The following is a 24,331-nucleotide window of genomic DNA, read 5'->3' as shown; positions in this document are numbered from 1 at the left end:
AATTAATTCTCTTTGGCGAAAACGTTCGGCGAAACAATTGATACACATTAGAGTATTTCTTGCAGATTTCCCCAATATTTAAGAGTTTACTATTTAACTAATCTGCAAAGATTAAATTTCTTTTCTTTTTAGAGGAACATGGGGTTCTATAACAACATACGGGTTAATTATGGTGCTGAGGCGTTGAGGTTGCTCAAGGATTACCAAAAAACTAATGTAAGACTAGCAAAAGAAAGGAATCGGAGACTTTTTTTATTGTCATGTCATTCTAAAGGTATAACACCAAAACACATTGTTCATGCCACCTCCTCTGTCCAAAACTATATTCACAGAAATGGTTTCTGGCAATTGCAGGGATGTCAACAAATTATCAGGTTAGATAGCAAACTTTTAAATGTTGAGATTGCAACCAATCATAGAGTTCTCAAACAGTTAGAAAAATCACTCACTGAACAAAAAACCGAAATCATTAGATCAACCTCGGAATATGATTGGATGCAATTTTCACATATTCAATCTATTAGATATAATAAAATATTTTATTCAATTAAATCAGACAATATCAAAAAAATTAACTCACTATATCAGTCCTGTTGTAAATCTGTTCTTAAAACTGATCCAAAATGGATTAAAAATTTATCTACCACAACTATTCCTGATGATATTCTAGGTTTCTTGGCATTAGGAAATAAATTTAGCATCGAACCAAAGTTAGGAAAAGATTTTCAAGTAAAAACACTTTTAGCAGACTTAGAATACATAATTTCTTCATTGCCATCTGAATTAGAACAAAACTTAATCCGATCAAGAACCACCAACATTATCACTAATCACATTTTGAATACTTCTAAATCATCTAATACTTTTTTTCATAACTTATATACTAAAACTAAAAAATTTCTTAAATACAATCCTGACAACTCTTAGTGACAAAAGCAGACAAAGGTAATGTTACAGTCATCTTAGAAAGAACTCACTACTTACAACTGTGTTCTTCTCTTATAGATAATGATAGATCTTATGTTTCACTTACATCCAATCCCACTTCTTCTCTGCAAAGGAAATGCAATACATTAATCGCATCCTTAGCCTCTTCCAATGAGATTGACCGTAACACAAAGAAAAAACTAACAACATATAATGGAAACATTGCAAAGTTTTATGCTTTGCCAAAAATCCACAAACCAACACTATCGGTTCGTCCCATAGTAGCTTCCATTGGAACACCCACTGAAAATATCTCAGCTTTTGTTACAGACATACTTACTAATGCATATAATTATGAAAGTCAATATTACATTAAAGATTCTTTTGAGATGGTAAATAAATATAATGGCTACATACTTCCATCACATTATGTCCTCGTTAGCCTTGACGTTGTATCCTTATTCAGCAATGTTCATCTAGGAATATGTTTGACATCAATAGAGATCAACTGGGACCGTATTAGAGGTTGTTGTTCCATGTCTTACGACAGATTCATCGGCATCGTCGAATTTCTCTTTAACAACACTTACTTCTCATTTAATGATAAATTCTATCAACAAACTTTCGGTACCCCTATGGGAGCTAAGATTTCTCCTATCATTGCAACTTACGTTATGGATTATGTATTAGACTCAGTCATTCCTTTACTATCTTTTAATATTCCATTTATTAAAAAATATGTTGATGATATCATATTGGCTATACCCAATGACAAGGTAGATGAACTATTAGACACTTTTAATGGTTATGACCCCTACATCCAGTTCACTATAGAGAGTGAAGATGGTAATTGGTCCGTCCCCTTTCTCGACATAAGGATGATCAGGGAACCAACAACATCAAAATAGATTGGTATCAAAAACCGACCCATTCTGGTAGATACCTTAACTACAACTCATACCATAATAATTCTACCAAAGTCAACTTAATCAAACAGATGAAAAATAGAGTAACAAAACTATCAGATCCTTCATTTCATACAAAAAACCTACAAATCCTACAGAAACTTTTTATTTCAAACGCTTATCCAACACCATTAGTTAATAAGATTTTGTTTAATACTATCCATGACGAAGATATTTCATCTTCCTTCGCGACTAACAATGCTGATCCTGATGTCTTAAGTGGGAACCCAGTCTCTGATACTCCTATAAACAAATATTTTTCATTACCATATTTCAGAGATATCACGCCGGGGTTAACAAGGATTCTGAAAAGTGTTGAAAATAGCTTTGGCAATAATAATAACAACATTAAACTTAATGTATCTTGTAGATCAGCCCTAACAATTAATAATCTTTATTCTAAGATAAAAGATAAGACTCCCATAGATAGGCTTAGTAATATTGTCTACAACATTCCATGTCTCTCTTGCAACAACTCCTACATCGGTCAAACATCTCAATTATTGAAATCACGTATTACACTACACAAAAGTGATTCTCGACTTCACCCTGACCGTTGTGCATTAGCCAAACATGTCCATTCCACTGGTCATCTCATGGACTATACTAACACCACAATTCTCCACCGTGAGAACAATAAATCTAAAAGAGAGTTCATTGAAATGTCTTACATTTTCCTTAACGATTTCTCCATTAATGTTAAGAGTGACATCAAGAATCTAAGCGATATATACCACCTGTTACTTAAATCAGATACCAAGAACAATACTATATCACAGATTACTAACTTGACTGATATATCCATTAACAACTAACATACCTTTATAATTAATTTTCATTAACAAAAAATATATAACATTCCCTTGCTTTTCTTAGATACGTCTCAATAATACATGAACAATATAATATAATTAAATAAAGAAAATCAAAATAATATTTCCCTTTACTGGGATTTAAATTCATTCGTTTTTTACCAATGAACCTTAACGACATAAAGATTCAAACCAACTAATAATGAAGTTGTCAGCGCTTGCGTTCTGGCTTAAACAGAACCTCACTTTTAACTATCTAAAAATCAAAAATTTAGTTATTGCCGACATTTCAAAGAATTACCTCCTTTTAAATGTAGTTGCATTGGGTTTTTCGATTAACCTTGGGTAAGCCTTTACGTGTCAAGTTCGAAGCTACCATACATTTCAATCCTTATAAAAAAACTTTTTTTGCACATAGTAACAAAAAACACCACTATGTTACTAGCAAAGTTTTTTAATATTCTAACTCTACAATTCTAAGTTACGGTAAGATCAATAATGTTTTAATAGATAATATATGGTAGCTAATTATAATTTATTCTCTTTCAGCCCTGAAGAAGCCAAATTAATTCGCTTTGGCGAAAACTTTCGGCGAAACAATTGATACACATTAGAGTATTTCTTGCAGATTTCCCCAATATTTAAGAGTTTACTATATATATATATATATATATATATATATATATATATATATACACTAACAACAAAGTTTATTAGGGTACAGTCAGAAAATTGGCCGGGATGTTAATGAAACACTCTTATGACTTTTTGTCTAGCTTTCGGAATGGTTTTATTCCTTTTTCAAGACATAGTCGTTGAGATTATTTATAAAAGCATAGACACTCAACATTAATAACCCACACAAAATATAAAATAGTGGACAAAATACATTTTAAAATTCTTTAAAATTTAGGTAAAAATAGTAAAAATTTTGTTGTCATCTTTTACTGGTGTGTTTTAACTCTGGCACATAAAGAACTAATTGTCACTTATTTTGCAGTTTGCGAAGCAACAAATCGACTTTTCAACTTTCAAAAATTGGCATTTTGAAGCTTTGTCAATATTCTAAAAAATAAAATTTTGTAATTTTATGTCAATTATTTAGCTTTCTAATGGAGTGCAAAAAATAGAAAAAACCGCGTTTTTTGCATTAAATTGTTAATCATTTAAAAACGGCTCCGAACTTTAGGCAGGAAACAGATAGGTTTTCTTCTTATAGGTCTACAATAACTAAAAAAGTTGTCAGCTACCTGGATTATTGAGTGTCACGAGAAAATCCTTATTATCCTGGACTAATATGACTGGACAAGGAAGTGACGAAACAAACTTCATATATTATGTAAACTTTACTAACAAAAACGTTTAAAATAAATATTCCAATAACTATAAATAATCAAATTCCATATTCAAATACTGCAAAATATTTGGGTATTACTCTTTAATAAGCCCTAATAATGTTATTCAACATTATTTATGAGAGAGTGTATATTTCTTACCTACCTGTCGGCGAGAATCCAGAAGCTATCGACAAAGACAGCTTGTACTGACCGAGAGAGAGTAACATTTAGCAGAACTTTGAGATTTTTTACACTTTATGTTAAAAATAAAAACAGATTCGGAAAGTGGGTCAAATTCTGTAGTGCCCTATTTCAAAAAAAAAAATTTTACGTTTATTTTAACCAAATATATTTGAAAAAAAATATTGTTTAAACAATTTATTAATTTACAACCAAATAGTGCACTAGAACTTTTTAAGACCTTTCATATAAAAAAAGAATCATCTCAATATCTGCCATAGTTTTTGCGTTATTTGATATAAACTTTTACATTGGAATTTAGCTATGCCCAGAATCGCGAGGAACGGCCTTAAATGGAAGTAAAAAATATTTATGATAGTCTATATTATTATTAGATTAATGAAGAAGAAATCATGGATGACAGATCAGATCCTAAAACTAATGGACGAGAGAAGAGAAGCCAGAAATGACCCAGGCAAATATAAAACCTTAAATATATTAATAAGAATGAAAATCAGAGAAGCGAAAGAAAAATAAGCAAGGGAAAGATGCGAAGAAATTGAGACTCTGCAGTCAAAGTACGACAGTCACAATGTACATAGGAAAGTTCAAGAACTCACAGGGGGACTAAGACGAAGGCAGAAAGGAAATATAACTGATTCTGACGGAAGCATCACCTTGGACAAACAGAGTAAAATAAGAAAAAAAATAAGATAAGATGGAAAGAATATCTAGAAAAACTGTTTGAAGATCAAAGCGATAACATTTTTGAGCTAGAAGAAGAGGTAATTGATGGACCAAGAATATTACAGCAGGAAGTTTATTCCGCAATAACACAGTTCAATGATGGCAAAGCGGCAGGCCCTCATATACAAGCAGAACTACTCAAACTAATGGACAACGAATCAATAGCAATAATCGCAAAGATATTCAACAACATATATAACTCTAGAAAAATACCATCAGAATGGCTAAAATCTGAGTTTATTGCACTTCCAAAAAAACCAGGAGCCAAAAAATGCGAATATTACCGTACTATAAGCCTCATGAGTTATCTCCTAAAATTGTTCCCAAAGATAATTCATAAGAGAATCTACAAGCTGTGGAAAGTCATATTTCATACGCATGTCTGGTTGGTTACGAGAAATCGTTTGATTGAGTACAGCACGCCAAGTTGATGCAAATACTAAAAGAAACGGGAATTAACAACCAAGATCTGGAAATAATTAGAAATCTTTACTGGATTCAGACAGCAAATCTCAGAATTGAAGGTGAACACACTGACTATGTGAAAATCAGGCGTGTTAGGCAAGGCTGTATTTTGTCTCCTCTAATCTTCAATCTGTACTTTGAAAGAATATTTATCGAAGCTTTGCATGAAACTGAAAAAGGTATTCTACTAAATGGTTACCGGCTAAGCAACATCAGATATGCAGATGACACCATAGTATTTGCGGACAACTTAAAAGACCTACAAGTTCTTATGAACAAAATCACGTATTACAGTAAACAATATGGACTCAATATAAACGTTAAGAAGACAGAGCTTATAATAATTAGCATGAAAAGGATAACAGGTCAACTCTACGTCAACCAATCCCCTATAGAAAGAGTGACGACGCACTACAACTACCTCGGCACCAAAATGAAGAATTGATCAACAACCAGGAGATTAGAGCACGCATCGGGAAAGCTAGATCCACCTTCAATCGGATGGGGGCCTTCTTCAAGAGTCACAACCTCTCTCTTTATTCAAAAGTAAGAATGCTGCGATGCTACGTCTTCTCTGTCCTTTTTTATGGTGTTGAATCGTGGACCTTGAACGAAGATATGTGCAGAAAACTGGAAGCATTTGAGATGTGGCTATATCGGAGAATGCTTAAGATACCGTGGACTGACCGAGTCACAAATGAGGAGGCGCTCAGAAGAATAAATAAGAATCGAGAGGTACTGACCGCTATGAAATCTCGAAAGTTACAGTTCTTCGGACATATTATGCGAAATGAATCCAAATACGCTCTCCTTCAAGCCATCCTGCAAGGAAAAATATTTGGAAAACGAGGTCCAGGAAGAAGAAGAACATCTTGGTTAACCCTTATCCGGACACTTATTTTTTCTAACGTAGTAGGACAGAGTGTGTCCATCGGACACACGGCGACGATATTACGGCGTTTCATGTTATAATTAATAAAATGTGTATCAAACCTTTTGAATATTTATTTTTAACTAATAAAGTAATAATTATTGAGTGCTTGCTTTATAAAAATTTAAAAAACAATACATATCTTAACCTATAATAATTCCAAAGTATCTACAATATATAGGACATTTATTTATTACTTTATTAGGCAACTACTACACTCACGTTTTACACTGCTGTGTTCGTTACAAACGTTCTTACTGCAACTATTACACGTTTGTTTTTGTGGTGTTCTTGATTTTTTTGATGGACATAAGTAACATCTTTTTTGTGTTGACTGAGTTGTAGCATTTGTGGCAGTTGCTTCTCCTGCAAAGTTCGCCTTAACGGATCTGGTTGATTTAGACAGTCCTACGTTTGATCTGCGGATAATATGGGGCTTTATAAGTTGTTCTGCTGTTTTAATTATGAATAGACGTCTTTTTTCGTGTCTTTTTATGTTCCATTTTGGATGCAGGTTGGTTCAAATAACATAAGATGCTAGACAGCATACATCCAACATATACATAAAAAATTTGCGAAAGTCCAACGGTTTGTTCTACATTTGCACATATATTGATGCACCATCTGGTCAGGCGAGTCAACTCCACCTTTTATTTTATTATAGTAGAGAATAATCTCTGGTTTATGGTTCACCTTTTCTCTAGTGTCATTCGAGTAATGCATTGTTGATAACACTATGACACTTTTCTTAGGCTTAAGCACGTATGATACCAATGTCGCCTTTTTTGTGAATCCAAATGTAGAAGACAATTGCTCCTTGTTCTTACATGGTTGAAATTCAGGAGGAATAAACTTTTTATTTTTTCTAACTGTGCTAACAATTGTTAAACCAGATAGCATATTATAAGCCATATTTAAGTCCGTAAAATAGTTATCTAATGTTATGTTCCTGTTGGTTCGGTAATAAAGATCGCTTAGTAATTCTACTACTTTACGTCCCAAATCAGTAGCTACTTGGTTACCTTCTTTGCCGAGATATGGAATCGCATTTAGAGTATAAAAAGTTTCTAAGTCACATGCACACCATATTTTCATCCCATACTTGTCGGGTTTTGAGGGAATATACTGTTTGAACGGACATCTTCCACGATTGTTATATTTCGTCCTGGCAAATAATCCTTTTCAAATTTCCTAATATTTTATCCCATATATCCCGTATAGCAGCCAGTTTATCTTTTTTGCGTCTCTCGGATCTTGTCGTTTTGTCGTCGAAACGAATGAAACGCAAAAGCTACTTGAACCGATTTATACCCATAGTGGCTCGAAAAAATCTGTGGTCCATAAAGTGAATTCCACAAAGCTTCATAACTTGCATAGTTTGATTTTAGATGCCCGGCGGTGAACAGGAGGCCAAAGAAAGCATACATTTGCAGAAAGCATTGATGTAACGGACAATGTCATCCACAATATTTTCAGTCAAATATAAACGAAATGTATCTATTGGTTCTTCAATGAGTGTTACAGGTGGAAGTTGAACTCTGTGTAATGGTCCTTTTACCATATTCTGAATTCGTGTTCGTCCAGTCGGAAAAGGTTATGATAACCACTCAGTTTTATTTTTTGAAACGTATATTTCTGGTTGACTGTTTCTGATATGTTCTTCAACAGCTGAAATTTTATTATAAAGTATTCTAGTCGATATCTACGTTTTATTTTATACTTACATGGATTTTCCTCTGATATTTGTTCATTCTCCTCTTCACTAGCTTCCGACAAAAAATAATCATCATCTGATTCGGATTCGTCGTCTAAATCCGCTACGCAGTGTCCGTCTTCATCAAAATCAGACAAGTTCTCAATTATATTTTCAAGCTCCGTTACGGTTAACTTTATTTTGGCCATATTTACTATTTTATATATTAGTTTAGTAGATGTGTGAAAACTACAACGTGAAGATATTTCTACGTAAGGAATAAACACCAGTAAAAGAAATTGAAAAACCTACCCGAAACTGCAGGACTACGAAAATATGAAAAATAACAAACAAAGTAAACTGCAATAGCAGAAATGCAACTGAATGACTAGTTAGACAAGTCAGAGCTTGTTTGGTACTTCACGTGACCGATAGTCGATAAATATTGATGACCAGTGGCGTAACCGCATCCAATTATTACTGTGTCCAGTAATAATCGAGAAAAGCGTGTTCCAACTTTAAAGAAAATTGCTAAAAAATACTGAAATCTAATAGTGAAACGTGTTACTCATCATTGGCGCTTAGTTTCATCGTTATCGCCTTCGTGACGTCAAATCTCATGAACGTACGGTCAGTTAGTTCGTGTTAAAACTAATTTGTATGGCGAATAATGTATTTGTTGTCATTAAACTACCCGTCGGCACTGAGTAAAGATGGTCTCGCGTAAGCGGTGTAGAAAAGTAAGCGATACGCCCATTTCAAATCGCAGTGTGCTTGAACTGCTAAAACAGCCTTAAGTAGACTAACAAAGCGATCGAATGGAATGGACATGCGCAGGAGATATAAATAATAAATAAAAGAAAATAATTAAGTAATTTAATTAAGAATATTAAGGTATTATTATAATAACAGTTGGACCTAAACTACGTAAATATTTTTGGTACTGGAAGCCATTTTATGCATATAACTTCATTTTCAAAAATTGTGTGCTGTTTTGTACTCAAATGATATTCATATTATTACAAAAATAAATCACACTTACCTAGTTTCCAGGTTGAGCATGTTGAACTTTTGACTCCATTTCTGTAGTCATAAACAAGACTCGGTTTGCCATTCACTTTACTACTACTGGTGTCATCGACACTATACACGGCTATTTTTCGTCTATTTCCGGATGTGTAACTGATTAAAAAGTATTTCTTCTTCTGTGAAATAATTCGTCCGGTGCAAAGCCCATATATGGGAGGATGGGGCATCATGGACCATGGGGGTAATGTAAACCACATCGGTTATTTTGTTTAAAATTGGCAACACTGCATCTAGTAACTACTACAAATATGCGTAGACAAGACATCTTATCTACTTTTAGTATGAGTGTGAACGCACGGGGAGTACGTTCAGACGTGTTATAATTAAAAACACGTGTTTCGTCGCTGCTGATCTAAGGAATTTACTACTTTTGACTAAAGATTTCTCGGTAAGTAGACATGATTATTTTAACTTTTTGATACTGTGGTGTTGCTTGTAAAATGTGCTTTTAATAATTAAGATTTGCTTTTGATACGTTGTGAACTGGTACGTTAATTTCCATATTTTGAATGTGTACTACGCATGGGGCAACGTGGAGTAGGAGTGGTTCACATTGCCCCATTATATTTTCTTGACACTTTTTTAATTATATGCTTCTTTTGCAGTTAGAAATGGTACGAAATTATGTGAGGAAAACTGAGCAACAATCCTGGTCTCTTGTTGCCTTGAAGAATGCTATCCGGACAGTTAAAGCTGGGGAAATGGGCTATTTAAAAGCTAGTAAAGTTTATGGTATCCCGAAAGCAACGTTAATTCGCAGATGCAAAGAAAAAGTGACAAGAATTTCTCCTGACGAAAAGGGTCTAGGTTTCTACAAAACGGTTTTTACCAAGGAACAGGAAGAAGAATTGTATAATTATATCTTAGATATGGAGAAGCGTTTATACGGAATTACTTTGCTTGATCTTCGTCACCTAGCTTTCCAGTTAGCCGAAAAAAATAACATAGACCATCCATATAATAAAACAAACAAACTTGCAGGTTTAGATTGGGCGTACAGATTTCGAAAACGGCACCCAGGGCTTTCATTACGTAAACCCGAATCAACATCTGCTGCAAGAGCTGAAGCTTTTAATCGTTACAATGTAAAACAAGTTTTTGATCTGTATAAAGCTACTTTGGATTCTAAACATGTCAATCCAACGCGTGTTTTTAACTGTGACGAAACAGGTCTAGGTACAGTCCCCAAATGTAATAGTAAAATCTTGGCGCATAAAGGACGGAAACAAGTTGGACGGCTTCTGCTGATAGAAGTGGAATAACAACAGCCGTTATTTGCATGTCATCATCAGGAATCTTCATACCGCCGATGTTAATCTTTGCAAGAAAGAGAATGAAAGTTGAACTCCAAGCTGGTGCACCTCCAGGTTCAATATTCGCCTGTAGCGATAGTGGCTGGATAAATAGTGAACTCTTTTTAATATGGTTTCAATATTTTCTTCAACAAACGAAACCAAGTGAAGACGATCCGATCTTATTGATTTTGGATGGACACAGCAGCCATACAAAAAACATAGAAGTAATTAATTTGGCTAGGGAAAAACATGTACATATCATTTGTTTGCCTCCACATTCCACCCATCGAATGCAGCCAACCGATGTTGGTGTCATGGCTCCTTTAGCACGATATTATGATATGGCATTAGAAAAGTTTCTTAATAACAACCCAGGCAGAGTGGTAACAGCTTTCCAAATCTCTAAAAATTTTGGTGAGGCTTTCTTACAAGCTGCAACACCTTTGACTGCTAGTAACGCTTTTAAAAAATGTGGGATAGTACCTTATGATCCCAATATATTTACAGACCTCGATTTTGCACCATCTGCTACGACTGAAATAGATTTGGAGAATAATAGTCTACCAGTGTCAAGTCAAGATGAGGCAATTCCTTCAACTTCAACTGCAGAGCCTCACTTAAGAAGTCAAGATGAGGTAATTGCTTCAACCTCAGTTGCAAAGCTTCATGAAGAAGCCAATGAAGAAGGATGGGTACGTTGCTCGGCCTGTCTGAAATGGGCTCATGAAGCATGTGCGGGAATAGATCCAGAAGATGATGAAGAATTTCAGTGTGAATTTTGTATTTCTGAATAAATATAACATGTGTCTATTTTTACTAATGTTCTGTTACCGGTTTTCTAAGTATTTTTAATAAAAAAATTCTTTTTACTTGATTTTATTTACCAAACATAGCCATTAGATAATGAAATAGTGTGACTTTCCTCAGTAGTTCACATTGCCCCACCCTATGGGGCAATGTGAACTTTTGACATATAGTCAGTTGTCATTTTTTTGTTGAAAATACGTTAAATAAATTATGTTTCAATTGCAACTAAATGACAGTTAAATGTTTAATGAACGTCCCTAATTAATTAAACAAAACAAAATCATTTCTGGTTTAACAGTATGTGCATATCTTCCTTAGATGGTTCACAATGCCCCATCCTCCCCTACTTTTCCTATATCTCCGGAATTTAAACCAGTAAAGTTGTTTTCTCTTGTGTGAAGGTTTGTCAGTCGTTCCAGCACTCTCAATTCCTTTATCGATTGTGATTACTGCTAACTTGCTGTATGTATTTCTCAGGGGATCATGCAGTTCAGGACTTTTGCTGAAGCCGTTCCGCTTGTTTCTATTATAGATCTTTTTGTTGTTCTGGTATTAGTTATTGGGGTCTGAATTATTGCTTCTAGCATTGAGAGTGTCTAAAACCTTCTCCGCAATAGAATAACTGGTTCGAGCAACCAAAAAGGTAATAAATTACGAAATGCTTATATAATCATTTTATTTTTGTATATTTTAACATATTAACACTATAACCGCCTAAGAATCACAACCCATCTTGCGGTGGCCATTCTAATTCCACTCCAGTCACGTCTAATGCTACTACGTCTGTCAAATATCCCGTACACTGCGTTAAATTGGGACACGTTCTGTCGAAGTCACCGTGCACGAATTCCTTGACGTAAGTTCCGGCTTGCGTTACCAACTTTAGGCAAAATAAGTCAGGTCGACCTGAAAAAAAAAAAAAAAAAATTGTACATTGTTTCGTACACGTAAGAGTATACAGGTAACTACAATAAATCGAAATCAAAGACTTGCCATCTTATATAAATGCCATAAAGTTTCATGGCTGGACTACAGAGTCCAGTCAAATGATGAATATAAGGCGACTACTGTCACCATTTTTATTAGGATAAACATTGAATAACAGAAATGTAGAAATAAAGAAAAAGTTTTACAAGACAACTTCTATAAGAACATAGATGAGATGAGATAAAGAGTCGAAAGACTTAGCACGTTTTATCCCGAAATAGCAGTCATTGCTGTTGTTTTCTTCTAAAATTCTTCATAAATTTAAATCATACATTACCTTCGACCGCAGTAGCTTCAAAATCGTAGATGAGTCTTTCCCTAACCAACTGTGACCTTCGATGTAAGACCCTTATTGGCGTTTTTTGTTGAAGTACGAGTGGTTTGCTGAGACGGTTGATTAAATCGACCGTTTGGGGAAGATCTGGGGATTGTGTTTTACACAAAGCTAAATAGGTTTTTCTTTTTTCTTGTTCGCCCTCTTTGACAATTTTTAAATCTTTCTGAAAAACCTAAAAAAATAAAAGTTAGATTAAGGGGTATGTTCAAGCCGCATTTAAAATAAGTGGCATTCAAATAAACAAACGTTTAACAATCCTTTGAGCAGATGGCAGCACGTACATCATATTCTAATATTTTAATTTTTCCGAAATTTAATTCTCTGAACAGCGACATTGTTGCCAGCGATGCCAAGTACTGGAACATTGTTCGCTCTCAATCGGCAGTAATCTTGAAGTTGATATTAGTTATTATATATTATAGTTGAAGTATTGGATCATTCCATATAATTTTTGTATTGTGTTGTTTATTTACGTTTGAGGTTAAGTTGCTGTTTTGATTTTGAGTGTTGTTTTTCAATTTTATAAACATTTTAAATAGTGTATACCATCTTGTTTCCTAATATTGATTGACTGAATATTTTTTAACAATTCTAAGTATTAGAAAAAAGATGTAAACACTAAACAGTGTATTTATCCTACTATACACATTTTTAATTATTTTTAAATGTTTACTGATTTTTCAAATTAAAATTTAATAAAATAATCATATTTTTTTCATTCTTTTTTGTGTAGAAAATTATGAGAATAGGAAAAACTGATGTTATATAAACAAAATTTTACTAATCGCTCTAATCAATAACAAAAACCTTTTTATAATTTGATGACCATGATACTTCAACAAAAGCGGCTTTTTGATAATGTATAGCTGGTTCCTAAAAAAACTAATACGACTCTTGGTAAGGTTTGATCATTTTGAGCAGTGTATTTGATTGGTCTGACATTATATTACATTTATTTTGAAAGACAAATAATAAAATAAACAAACAAACAACAAACAATTGATTACATATTTATGTTAATTCATAAATTGTAATATATTATTAAGGTCCAAATTTTGATATTATTTTGAATTCCTGCATTTTATAAAGAGTATATAAATGATTTTTTTTAAAGAAATTTTACAGATAACGCACGAATATTATAAAAATCTCTATAAAAGAGAACAAAAACCAACCCAAGAAATCCGTAATCAGTTACAACTGAAAATAAAGAACGTTAACTCTGACATAAAAAAGGCACTCAAAGAAATGAAGAATAACAAATCTCCTGGGAAAGATGGAATTAGTGTGGAAATGCTAAAAAATGGGGGGAAAACTACAGTGGAAGTCCTTTATGTACTAATGAATAAAAGACTGAACACAAAACAAATACCCACAACATAGAACGAGGCAATAACCCTATTACTATTTAAGAAAGGCGATAGAAAAGATCTGAAAAACTATAGGCCCATAACGCTACTGAATGTATTGTACAAACTGTTAACTAAACTACTAACAAACAGATTAACAACTAAGTTAGATAATTACCAGTCAAGAGAGCAAGCCGGTTTTAGAAAAGGATTCAGTACAAGCGACCATCCGCTTACGATCAAAATATTAATTGAAAAGGACAACGAATATCAAATCCCAATGTATATGGCATTTGTAGACTTTGAAAAAGCATTCGATAAGGTGGAACATTGGGCAGTAAAGAAGTCTTTACATAATGGGAGAATAGACTATAGATATACGGACCTAATTTCCAATATATGATCAAGCAACAACATCCATCATAATAGTTGAACAAACGGAGCCCATTAAGATAGGGCAAGGGATCAGACAGGGTGACACTATATCACTCAAACTATTCAATCAAGCTTTGGAAGACGTTATGAGGAAATTACAATGGAAAAACGGGGTATTAACATAAATGGCCAATACTTGAATCACTTGAGATATGCAGACAACATTGTATTAATAACAGATAAAAGGGAAGAATTACGAAATATGATGGATGGATTAAATAGCGAATCAACAAAAATAGGTCTACAAATGAATTATAATAAAAAGAAAATTATGACCAACCAACCAGAAGAATTAGAACAATAGAACAAGTAAAAGAATATGTATATTTGCAACAACTAGTTAAATTAAATAAAGAAAGTCAGACCGGAGAAATAAAGAGAAGGATACGGTTGGCTTGGGTATCCTTCGGAAAACTTTCCTATATACTAAAAAATAGAAAATACCCCCAATATTTAAAAACAAGAGTCTTCAACCAATGTATACTTCCTGTTCTCACCTACGGTTCTCAAACTTGGACGTTTACAAAGGAAAACATGAAACAATAGCAAAGAGCCATGAAAAGGCAAATGCTGAACATCAGGCTATCAGACAAGAAAAGAAATACTTGGATCCTGGTTGGTTTTATAATAACCAACCACATATTCTCGATTGTGTTTAAATCTGGACTGTAGCTGGGCCATGGTAAGGTTTCGATGTTGTTATTCTGGAGCCACTGGTTTATTATATTTGTAGAGTGAACAGGACAATTATCTTGTTTGAGGATAAAATTATTTACTGGATACAACTGTTCTATACTGGGAAACATAATGATTTCTAGAATATTCAGATAAGTTTGCCCAACAAACCTGCCATCAATACGCCACACCATTCCCATTCCTCTAGATGAAATCCATCTCCATACATTGGCGCTAAAATGACCAGCTGCTCGATATCTATCAACATATAGAGGATTAAATCTATTAGTATCTGGTCTATACACCCCAATTTTGCCCTTTTTAGAAGATTGAAAAATTTTTTCATAAATATTACCCTCTCCCAAAAATCTTGATTTTGTAGCTGATGGTTTAAAGCAAATATAAGTCTTGATTGCTTCTGTTGTGATGTAAGAGCTTGTTTTAATTCTGCGCCAAGTTGTTGTCTTTCTTCCCGGAAACTGTGACATAATTCTTGCAGTTTTCGTATCTTCAAAAGGATTCTCTTCTAATCTCTCCAAAAGCGTACGATCTTTATTAGCGGTAGATATTTTTGGTCCTCCAGAACCTTGCTTACTTTCGAGAGTTTCTTGTTCTCTCCATCTTTTATTAATATTAAAAACTGTTGTTCTGCTTACGTTAAAATGGTTCGCTACCGCAGATAGTGGCCAACCATCCTCTAATTTCGTCACAACTCTTGCTTTTAGTTCGTTGATAGCATGTGGAGCCATTTGTGGAGATTGAACAGAATAAGTTATCTGAGAAATTTTAAGATTTTGCAGTGATAGTGACAGTATGTACTTCAAAATATACTGCTCAATTTTCTACAAAATACGCTTTAAGAGTCGTATCAGTTTTTTAGGAACCAGCTGTACTCAAGGGTAAATTCTTATTAATAAATACAAAACGTTCATTAATTTGTAAATATTTTATTATTAACTGTATTTAGACAGCATTCAGACGGCAATTTTTAATTCTTTACCCGCTCAAAAATATTTATTTTAAACTGATAAAGAAATCTGCAATTGTTTGAAATACAAGTAAAAAATGATCCAAAAAGGAATTATGCTATTTCTCAAGTGAATGAAGATTGGGTTACTATTATTTATAAGAATATTATTTGTAAGAAATCTAAAATATGAATGTCAACAGGGAAAATTTTTTCCTCAGAAAATTTGACATTTTCATCTCATTTCTAATTATTACTCAAGTAAATTTCAATAATTTTTTTCATCATCATCAGTGGCGTTACAGCTCTTTATGAGCCAAAGCCTTCTTCAGAACAATCCTCCATTCGCCCCTGTCTCTGGCAACTCTTCTCCATGCTCTAATTCCGATAGACTTCAAATCATTTTCTAGGTTGTCTTGGTACTTAAGTCTCGGTCTTCTTCTTCTTCGTTGTCCGATCGGCCCTCTTCGGTCAAAAACTTTTCTGACTATGACATCTTCCTCTCATCTGATTACATGACCTATCCATCTGAGGCGTGCTACCTTAATGAATTTTACAACGTCAGGTTCTCCAAATCTTCTATACAACTCAAAATTGTAACACCTGCGCCACAAACCTTGTTCTTTTATGCCTCCACATATTCGTCTTAGTATTTTTCGCTCAAAACGTTTGAGCAATTCTTGGTCATTCTGTGTTAGTGTCCAAGTTTCTGAACCATATGTTAGCACACTGGTCTTATTAGTGTTTTGTATACAGTCAGTTTAATTTTTCTAGGCATTTTTGAGGCCATCTGTCTTCTTAAGCCATAGTAACACTTATTAGCGAGCACTATTCTTCTTTTTATTTCTTCACTGACGTTGTTATCTTTGGTTAGCAGCGACCCTAAGTATATGAAGGTGTCAACACCTTCCAGTTCTAGGTCATCAATTATTATTCGTGTAGGTGTCGGGTTGCTTGACCTAGTGCAACACATATATTTGGTCTTTTGAACATTTATATTTAGTCCCATTCTGTGTGCAGATGCTCTTAACGACCGAAATGCTTCAGTCAGAGATTCTGTGGACCTACCTATGATGACTATGTCATCTGCGTATCCGACAATTTGTACTGATTTGTTAAAGATAGTACCATTCGTAGTAATCTGTGACTCTCGAATTATTTTTTCTAATGCCAGGTTAAATAAGAGACACGATAGTCCATCACCCTGTCTTAGTCCATTTTTGCAATGGAAGGGTCTTGAGAGATCGTTTTGGATTTTTACCATGCTCTCTGCACCTGTGAGTGTAAGTTCAGTTAACCGGACAAGATCAAATGGAATGCGAAATTCTACCATAGCAAGTAGAAGTTTATTTCTATTAACGGAGTTGTATGCGGCTTTGAAGTCAACAAATATGTGGTGGGTGTCGACGCCGAACTCTAGGGTTTTTTCAAGGATCTGCCTCACTGTAAATATCTGGTCCGTTGTTGATTTATTAGGACGGAAACCGCACTGATATCCTCCCACTATTTGTTCGGCGTAGGGGAGGAGTCTTTTGTACAATACGTTGGACAACACTTTATATGCCATATTGAGTAGAGTGATGCCTCTATAATTATCACACACCATCATGTCTCCCTTTTTGTGTATAGGACACAGTACACCTAACTTCCAGTCTGTGGGTGTTTCTGTCTGTTGCCAGATTGCAGTTATCAGTTTATGCATGTGTTTCATGAGGGGGTCGCCGCCATTTTTGAAAAGTTCGGCAGGGAGATTATCTGAACCGGGAGCTTTATTATTTTCAGTGTTGCGATGGCTTCTCTAATTTCTTCTTCGGTGGGGGGTGGTTGCCGATCATCTTCATTCATTTGAAACATGGGATCCTCAATCTCGCCATCTTCGTGGTTGCCGCTAAGCAGTTCTTCAAAATGGTCCGCCCATCTGTTTAGTATCTGTTCTTTGTTACTAATTATAGAACCGTCCCTATCTTTACAGGCTATTATTCTGGGTTTGAATCCTTTTCTGCAGCTGTTTATCTGTTGGTAGAATTTTCGTGAGTCTTTTCCATTATAGTGGTTAACAATTTCGTTTAGAGCGTGTTCGTATTGTTCTTTCTTTTTTCTTCTAAACATTCTCTTTTCTTCTCTTCTAAGATTTTCATAATCTTCCAGAGTTAATCTCGTTCTGCGCTGCTGGAGTCTCTTATATGCTTCGTTTTTTTGTTGGTTGATATGTCTGCACTCTTCATCGAACCAATCTTCATGTTTTTTGGTCTTGATAGGTTTTAATACAGTTTCCAATTCCACGAAACATGTGATTCGTATTTCCATGGTTACTTACATAACCACAAAACTAGTTTTCAATATTTTGCAGATTTTTCTTAAATCCGACAAACGCGTATCTGTCATTTAATGACACGTGAATTAATTTTTCCATCTATTAAGTGACATTCGAACTAATTTCTCACTACCAAAATGATAACTTGTTACTGTAATATCAACAAAATCCCTAGTTTGTAGATTTTAATTGTAATTTTATATTTAGGTACAATTAATTTAAGAATTACGGCAGCATGGATAATGAACGTTTGTTTAAAATAAAGCTTGTTGGATACTTAATCATTTAATATAGTTATTTTGTACCTAAGTTCAAAAATTATTACACAATACCAAATTTTAGGCAGATTACCAAGACATTGATTCATTTAAGTAGAGTTATGAAAAATTTACTACTTTCTTTGGAAATTTAAACTAGATATCATTAAAAAAGAAAGTTTACAGTTTACGTACATAATCACAAGTTGAGGATTTGTTTTGAAATAGTGACGATAGCTATACCTAAAAAGTATATAAATTTTAACATTGTGACATACCACCTTAAGTAACGCCTTAATATCTTTATTATTTTTTAACCTTTAGTATTAGAAACTGTGTAAACGTAACTTATACAGTTAATTTTTCTAAAAAGTCACTTACCTCTTGAAGTTTTCTCACTACTACAGTGTTTGACAGCATTATTAATTTTTCGATAGTCCTACACTGCTCTCTACTAACAGAATTAAATTTTGGCTGTTTAATTTGTATATAGAACGGCCTACCGGTGCCTAGCATCCTAGTATCACTATCTTCTCGACCGCTCGCTGAAAACACCATTTGGTCCCCTGAACACCTAAAACCATTTCCTAGTAAAACCTCTCTGAAACCAATTTAATAAACTATGAAACTTACCCCAATACTTCACTTATTGCAGGAAATATAGTTTCTTGGACGCTGGATTCCGTCACAGCTACATTATTAACGATGAACGGCGTTTGCCCCATTTCCCGAGAAAATTTCAAATATCTTCCTCCTAAATATACGGGATCAGTCGTATAGCTTATTTCCGCCGAAACGGATTTGTTCGGAATTTCGGGTGGCACTGGAAAAACTTCTTTGAACTTGTCATCCCTGTAAGTATTAAGAAAGGCAGCCAAATTTAATTTGGCGGTTACTTTTGGATGTGCTTTAATGAATCCTTCTGTGTCCTAGAATAAAGAATATTAAATTATTATTTTAACTGATAAGGAACAATATAAAAATTGTAGAATGTTTAGTTAATGAGCATTGGATAGCAAGTTACCTTATGGTTTGTTTCTTAACCAGGAGGAATAAACTAAAAAGACAGATTCACACCCAAGAAAGTTAATAGAAAAGTCGCCAAATACATTTGCTTTTTTGGTTGATTATCTCTGCCTTACGGTAATCCAGTAGTCAGTATTTGACAACCTCACACGTTGATTCTAACCTAACTTTGTTTATGTTTGGGGAAGGATAGAAGGTTGACCGCCAATATTTTTAGGACATTTTACTGTTCCAGTTCCAGTCTGCTTATATTCCTTAATTGTTCTGTAAATAGTTAAATTCGCAACACCTAAAATTAGCACAGTACTTAGTACTTAGTAAGTCTTGATTTTAACAATAACTATTGTGCAAAACACATATTGCCTGTTTTATTTTTGCTACCATGGCTGTTATTTTCATTCCAAGATTATCAATTTTTATTTGTTTGTACATGTTTATAATGCATTGTTTTTCATTTGACGATAAATGACCCAAATCTACTCGGCATCTTTTTAGGTGGAGAAGGATAATTACCACTAGTACTTGGCATTGAATCCATATTGTTATCTTAATAACACTAATATGTCACTCAATAGTTCTGAACAGAACTGTTTTTTATAAAAATGCAAACGAAAAATCTAAAAATTAAAGGAATAACTCAGAAAATACAAAAAAATCATCGATATAAATTTTGAAATTTAAAATTTCATAAATGTCATTATTGTCAAAATGTTATAATTTAATGGAGTAAACTTGCCTGCGGTTGGACCAATTACTAACAAGCATTAAGGCGCGGTAAATTTGAATTACTCCTCCTGGTTAAAAAACAAACCATTTATATTATTGATCTATAATTGAACATACCTTAGTGTCATCTTCATATTTTATATTTATATTAACTTGAAATTTTGCAGTAGGAGAATAAGCTTTGTTAATTTTTTGGCTTATCAACAATGATGATGTTGTTTTAAAAATTCTCTTTGAACACTCCAAGTCTAAATAAAAAAAAATAAATGTATAAAATATAATTTTAATTTATATACCTTAAATTGATTTTTATCTCCTATATAAACACTGAAAATTGTTCACAAAATCTAAGTTTAGAATGCAAATCATGTATTTTCAAAAATTTAAAGGTTAACTACTGACGTCAGGATCAACAGCAACAATAAAATTAAAGTTTACTAAGAAATCATGCCAAAGGCTGTAAGTTTTAACATCAGAAATAAGTTGGCTGATAACAGATGATTCAAAAAATTTCAAGAGCAGAGGTAAAAGAATTAATAGACAAAAAAAAACATTGAAAAGAAAAACACCATTTGAGTTGTGGTACCAACCACTTCAAATAAGGTAAAATAGAATTTCTGATCAAAAATTGTGTAAAACGATCAAATCCATTCTATTATAAAAAAAAAAACAGGAAACTCCATGAATATCCACAGAGTATTTTGTAGAATAAGATGGGGAGCTGACCCGAATATTGCATTGCTATTCTATCCCTCAATGATTCATCCAATTTTTGACTATAGTTGTCATTTATATGGGTCCAAGTCAACAGGATATTTTAATAAAATTGAAACCCAAAAGAATAAATGTTTGGGGCTGTGCCTTAGTTACTTAAAATCTACTCCAATTACTATTATTGAAATTGAAAATAAGGAACCACCACTTACAATACCCAGACAGTTTTGCAAAGATAAGTTTGTAATTAGGGCTACCTCAAAAAACTTCTGCTACTCAAAAAATATTCGTAACTTGAAGATAATAGATTTAAGCCACAAATTTTGGTGTAATAAAAATCAGGCATATGCATTGAAACTACAGGAAACTAACAAGATATGAAGACTAATTGTACAAAAATAAAATACCGCCAATTTACACTCAATTTCTCGATACTCTTTTTTCTAAAGTAATACAAACATATTACATAGATTCAATCCATCTAGGCAGCACTGTCAACAAAATAATTAAAGATAAGTGGCCTGCATTTAAATATATTTTATTTATGGCTTCAAAAATAAAAAAGCAGGTTGTGTAATATATTACTTGGTATGGACTTACCTTTGGATTTTTAGATTACTTTTGGTATGGACATTACTTATGGAAAGAAAAATAATACTCACCTTTTAGATTTACACCTGCATATATATTGGGAAATTTGTTCCTTAAAGCAACTAGCATACTGTGCTCCCTGAGTATCACAGAAGTAGGAAGTGTTGCACATGTTGTAACACTAGGAATTTTATAATCTTCAAAGTCAGAAGGAAATGTAGTTAAATAATTTTCCATTGATTGTTCACTCAAAATATCCAAACAGACCCTACACGGGTTTGCTTTCATTTTCTTAGCTGGGTTTTGAGACTCTAAATTGTCAGTGTTTTCAGTAACACCATTCTAAAAGGAAATTATACTTGAAATAATTTTAGTATTAATCATTTTACAACTATTCAGCAGGTGATAAACTATTGTGACATTTGCCCATATCACTAATGCCTGGAATAGTGCCATTTTTATTAATGACAATATAATATCAAGGTATAGCGAAAGTAGATATTAACAAAGAAATACAGAATAATATAAACAATCACATAAAATTTGGTCAAATTAAAGTACAGAATAAAATAATTTCTTACATTAAAGAACTGAAAATACCTAAATACTCATTAAGGAAGCACTATAGGTTATTATAAGAGTGGAAACAATTGTGAAAATCTCTAGGCTATATAATATGCTTTGATTGAAAGAATCATGCAAAAGTATGTGAATCACAAAAGATGTGTAGAAATTTGATGAGGCTGCATTTTCATCTAATAAAAAATGTTCAGCTTTTAACTTATATTTGCGAAAACTTGAAAGACATTTTACATAAATCTACTACTCATAGATACAAGATATAGTACATTTCATGAGGTAAACAAAAAGTATGGAGAGTATATAACATACATATTAGTTCAAATATTTATTTACTCACCTGTTCTTCAGCATAAATTCTTTCACCTTCATCATATATTGAATATCCTAGGTATCGTAAAACGCATCGTTTGCAGCATTCAAGTTCTTCTAAATAACTTTTGACGGACGATTTTATATCGTCAGGTATATTAACTTTCATATTAACTTATTGCTGAATTTTTTTAGATCTCAAATTGTGTTGTTTTGTATTAGAACAGAACACAGCATTAGAATTAATTCTTTACTTTGTTTTTTTTTAATATAACCAAACCGGGTATGTAAACTTGTGAGATGAATTTATCTATGGTTATGTTATGTTCTTCGTTCTTCTTCTTCTTTTTTAATATTTATACATTGTGTACAATAAACACAATCTGTCCATTGTATGCATAGTAAATAAAAAAATTCTCTGATTGTATGTCATATCCCTTAGGCTCTGATGTTATGATTCACTAGGCACTCAAAACTTTTAGTTTGTTTAAATTACTGATTTATTTATTTATATTATATAATGATCATTTTTGTGGTAGTAATTTTCTCATACATATTTCTTACAATCGTTACATATGCAGGGGATTTGCTTATTAAGTGCCTACCAAAAAAAAAACGGGGAACCCCATTAATGTTTTCTCAAGATCAATATGAGTGACATGAACGCTTTGATCTTTTTCCGAAATTTTTCCATCAGCTGCCTTATAATGAAAATTGCACCTATTGTTACTCAGCATCGCATAAATTTATAATGATTTTTGGATATTTCGTTCTCTTCACGTATTCTTCTTAGAGTGCCAGTCCGCTCCAAACGTAGGCGATTATTCTGCTGGCTATGATGACTTTGTTGGTTGCTATACGAAATAGTTGTGTTGAGGTCTTTCTATTACCATGCTCTCAGGTTAGCAAGCCAGGATATTCTTCTTCGTCCTGGGGCCCTTTTTCCCGGCTATGAATTACTCTCTCATATATTTATTATTATATAAGTAGTATTATTTTGTTTTGGAATTCAATTTAGACTTTTTGTAGATTTTGCTCATTTAATTGGCACTCTTTCGTAATTTTCGTTGAATTACTAAACATTTACTTACTTACTTACTTACTCCGTGGCGTTACAACCCTTCGTGGGTTTTAGCCGACTCGACAACATGCCTCCACTGTTTTCTGTCTTGAGCAACCTCCATCCAATTCTCCACGCCCATAGTGCTTAGGTCTCCTGCTATATTATCTCGCCACCGGAGACGAGGACGTCCGCGTGGTCTCCTTCCAGTTGGGACTTCCTCCCACACGTCTTACTGTTCGTTCATCAGAATGTCTTTTGAGGTGTCCTGCCCACTTTATTTCTTTTATGATGTTGGCGTCTTCGAGCTCTTTGTTAGTTCTTATCCTATATTGTCCTGATGCTTCATCTAGCACAGGGCCAAAGATCTTCCTTAGAATTTTTCTTTTCCAAACACATAGCCTCTCTTCGTTTGCTTTTGTTATTGTCCTTTATTATCGTCCACGTTTCGCTTTCATACGTCACAACGGGTCGTATGATTGTTTTATAGACCTGTATCTTCGTACGTCTTGTTAGTTGTTTCAATTTTATTAGGTTTTGGAGGGCAAAAACACATCTGTTGCCGGTCTGGATCCTGTTGTTTATTTCTTGTGATCTGTTATTGCCTTCAGTTATTGTTGTTCCAAGATACTTGAATTCTCTAACGCGCTCAAAGTTAAAGTCATCGATGGTGATGTTCTGACCGATTCTGTCTCTGCTTTGGTTATTGCGGCTCATATACATATATTTCGTCTTGTTTTCGTTGATTTGGAGC

The 24,331-nt window shown here is 33.5% G+C and overlaps 1 protein-coding gene across 1 annotated transcript; it reads right to left on the bottom strand.

The window, feature by feature from the left end:
- Positions 1-11,907: 11,907 nt before the first annotated feature.
- Pus10 (Pseudouridine synthase 10) lies at positions 11,908-22,861 on the bottom strand. Its single transcript, XM_072525080.1, has 7 exons — positions 22,546-22,861; positions 21,698-21,968; positions 20,439-20,569; positions 19,203-19,498; positions 18,951-19,143; positions 12,513-12,744; positions 11,908-12,154 (listed from the first exon to the last, which is right to left on the bottom strand). The coding sequence occupies exons 1-7, from the start codon at positions 22,684-22,686 to the stop codon at positions 11,970-11,972; spliced, it is 1,449 nt and encodes a 482-aa protein (XP_072381181.1). The 5' UTR covers positions 22,687-22,861; the 3' UTR covers positions 11,908-11,969.
- Between the last annotated feature and the right edge of the window lie 1,470 nt (positions 22,862-24,331).

The sequence above is a fragment of the Diabrotica undecimpunctata genome, chromosome 3, assembly GCF_040954645.1.
Source record: "Diabrotica undecimpunctata isolate CICGRU chromosome 3, icDiaUnde3, whole genome shotgun sequence".
NCBI classification, from domain to species: Eukaryota; Metazoa; Arthropoda; class Insecta; order Coleoptera; family Chrysomelidae; genus Diabrotica; species Diabrotica undecimpunctata.
Note: the sequence above shows the minus strand (reverse complement) of the source record. Positions and strands in the feature narration are given on the sequence as shown.

Excerpts from the sequence above, each read along its gene's own strand:
- Pus10 (XM_072525080.1), bottom strand. The coding sequence starts at position 22,686 with ATGAAAGTTAATATACCTGACGATATAAAATCGTCCGTCAAAAGTTAT. Across the intron at positions 19,499-20,438 it reads AATATGAAGATGACACTAAG|GACACAGAAGGATTCATTAA; the intron begins GTATGTTCAATT and ends TCTTTATTCTAG. Across the intron at positions 12,155-12,512 it reads TGAAGCTACTGCGGTCGAAG|GTCGACCTGACTTATTTTGC; the intron begins GTAATGTATGAT and ends TTTTTTTTTCAG.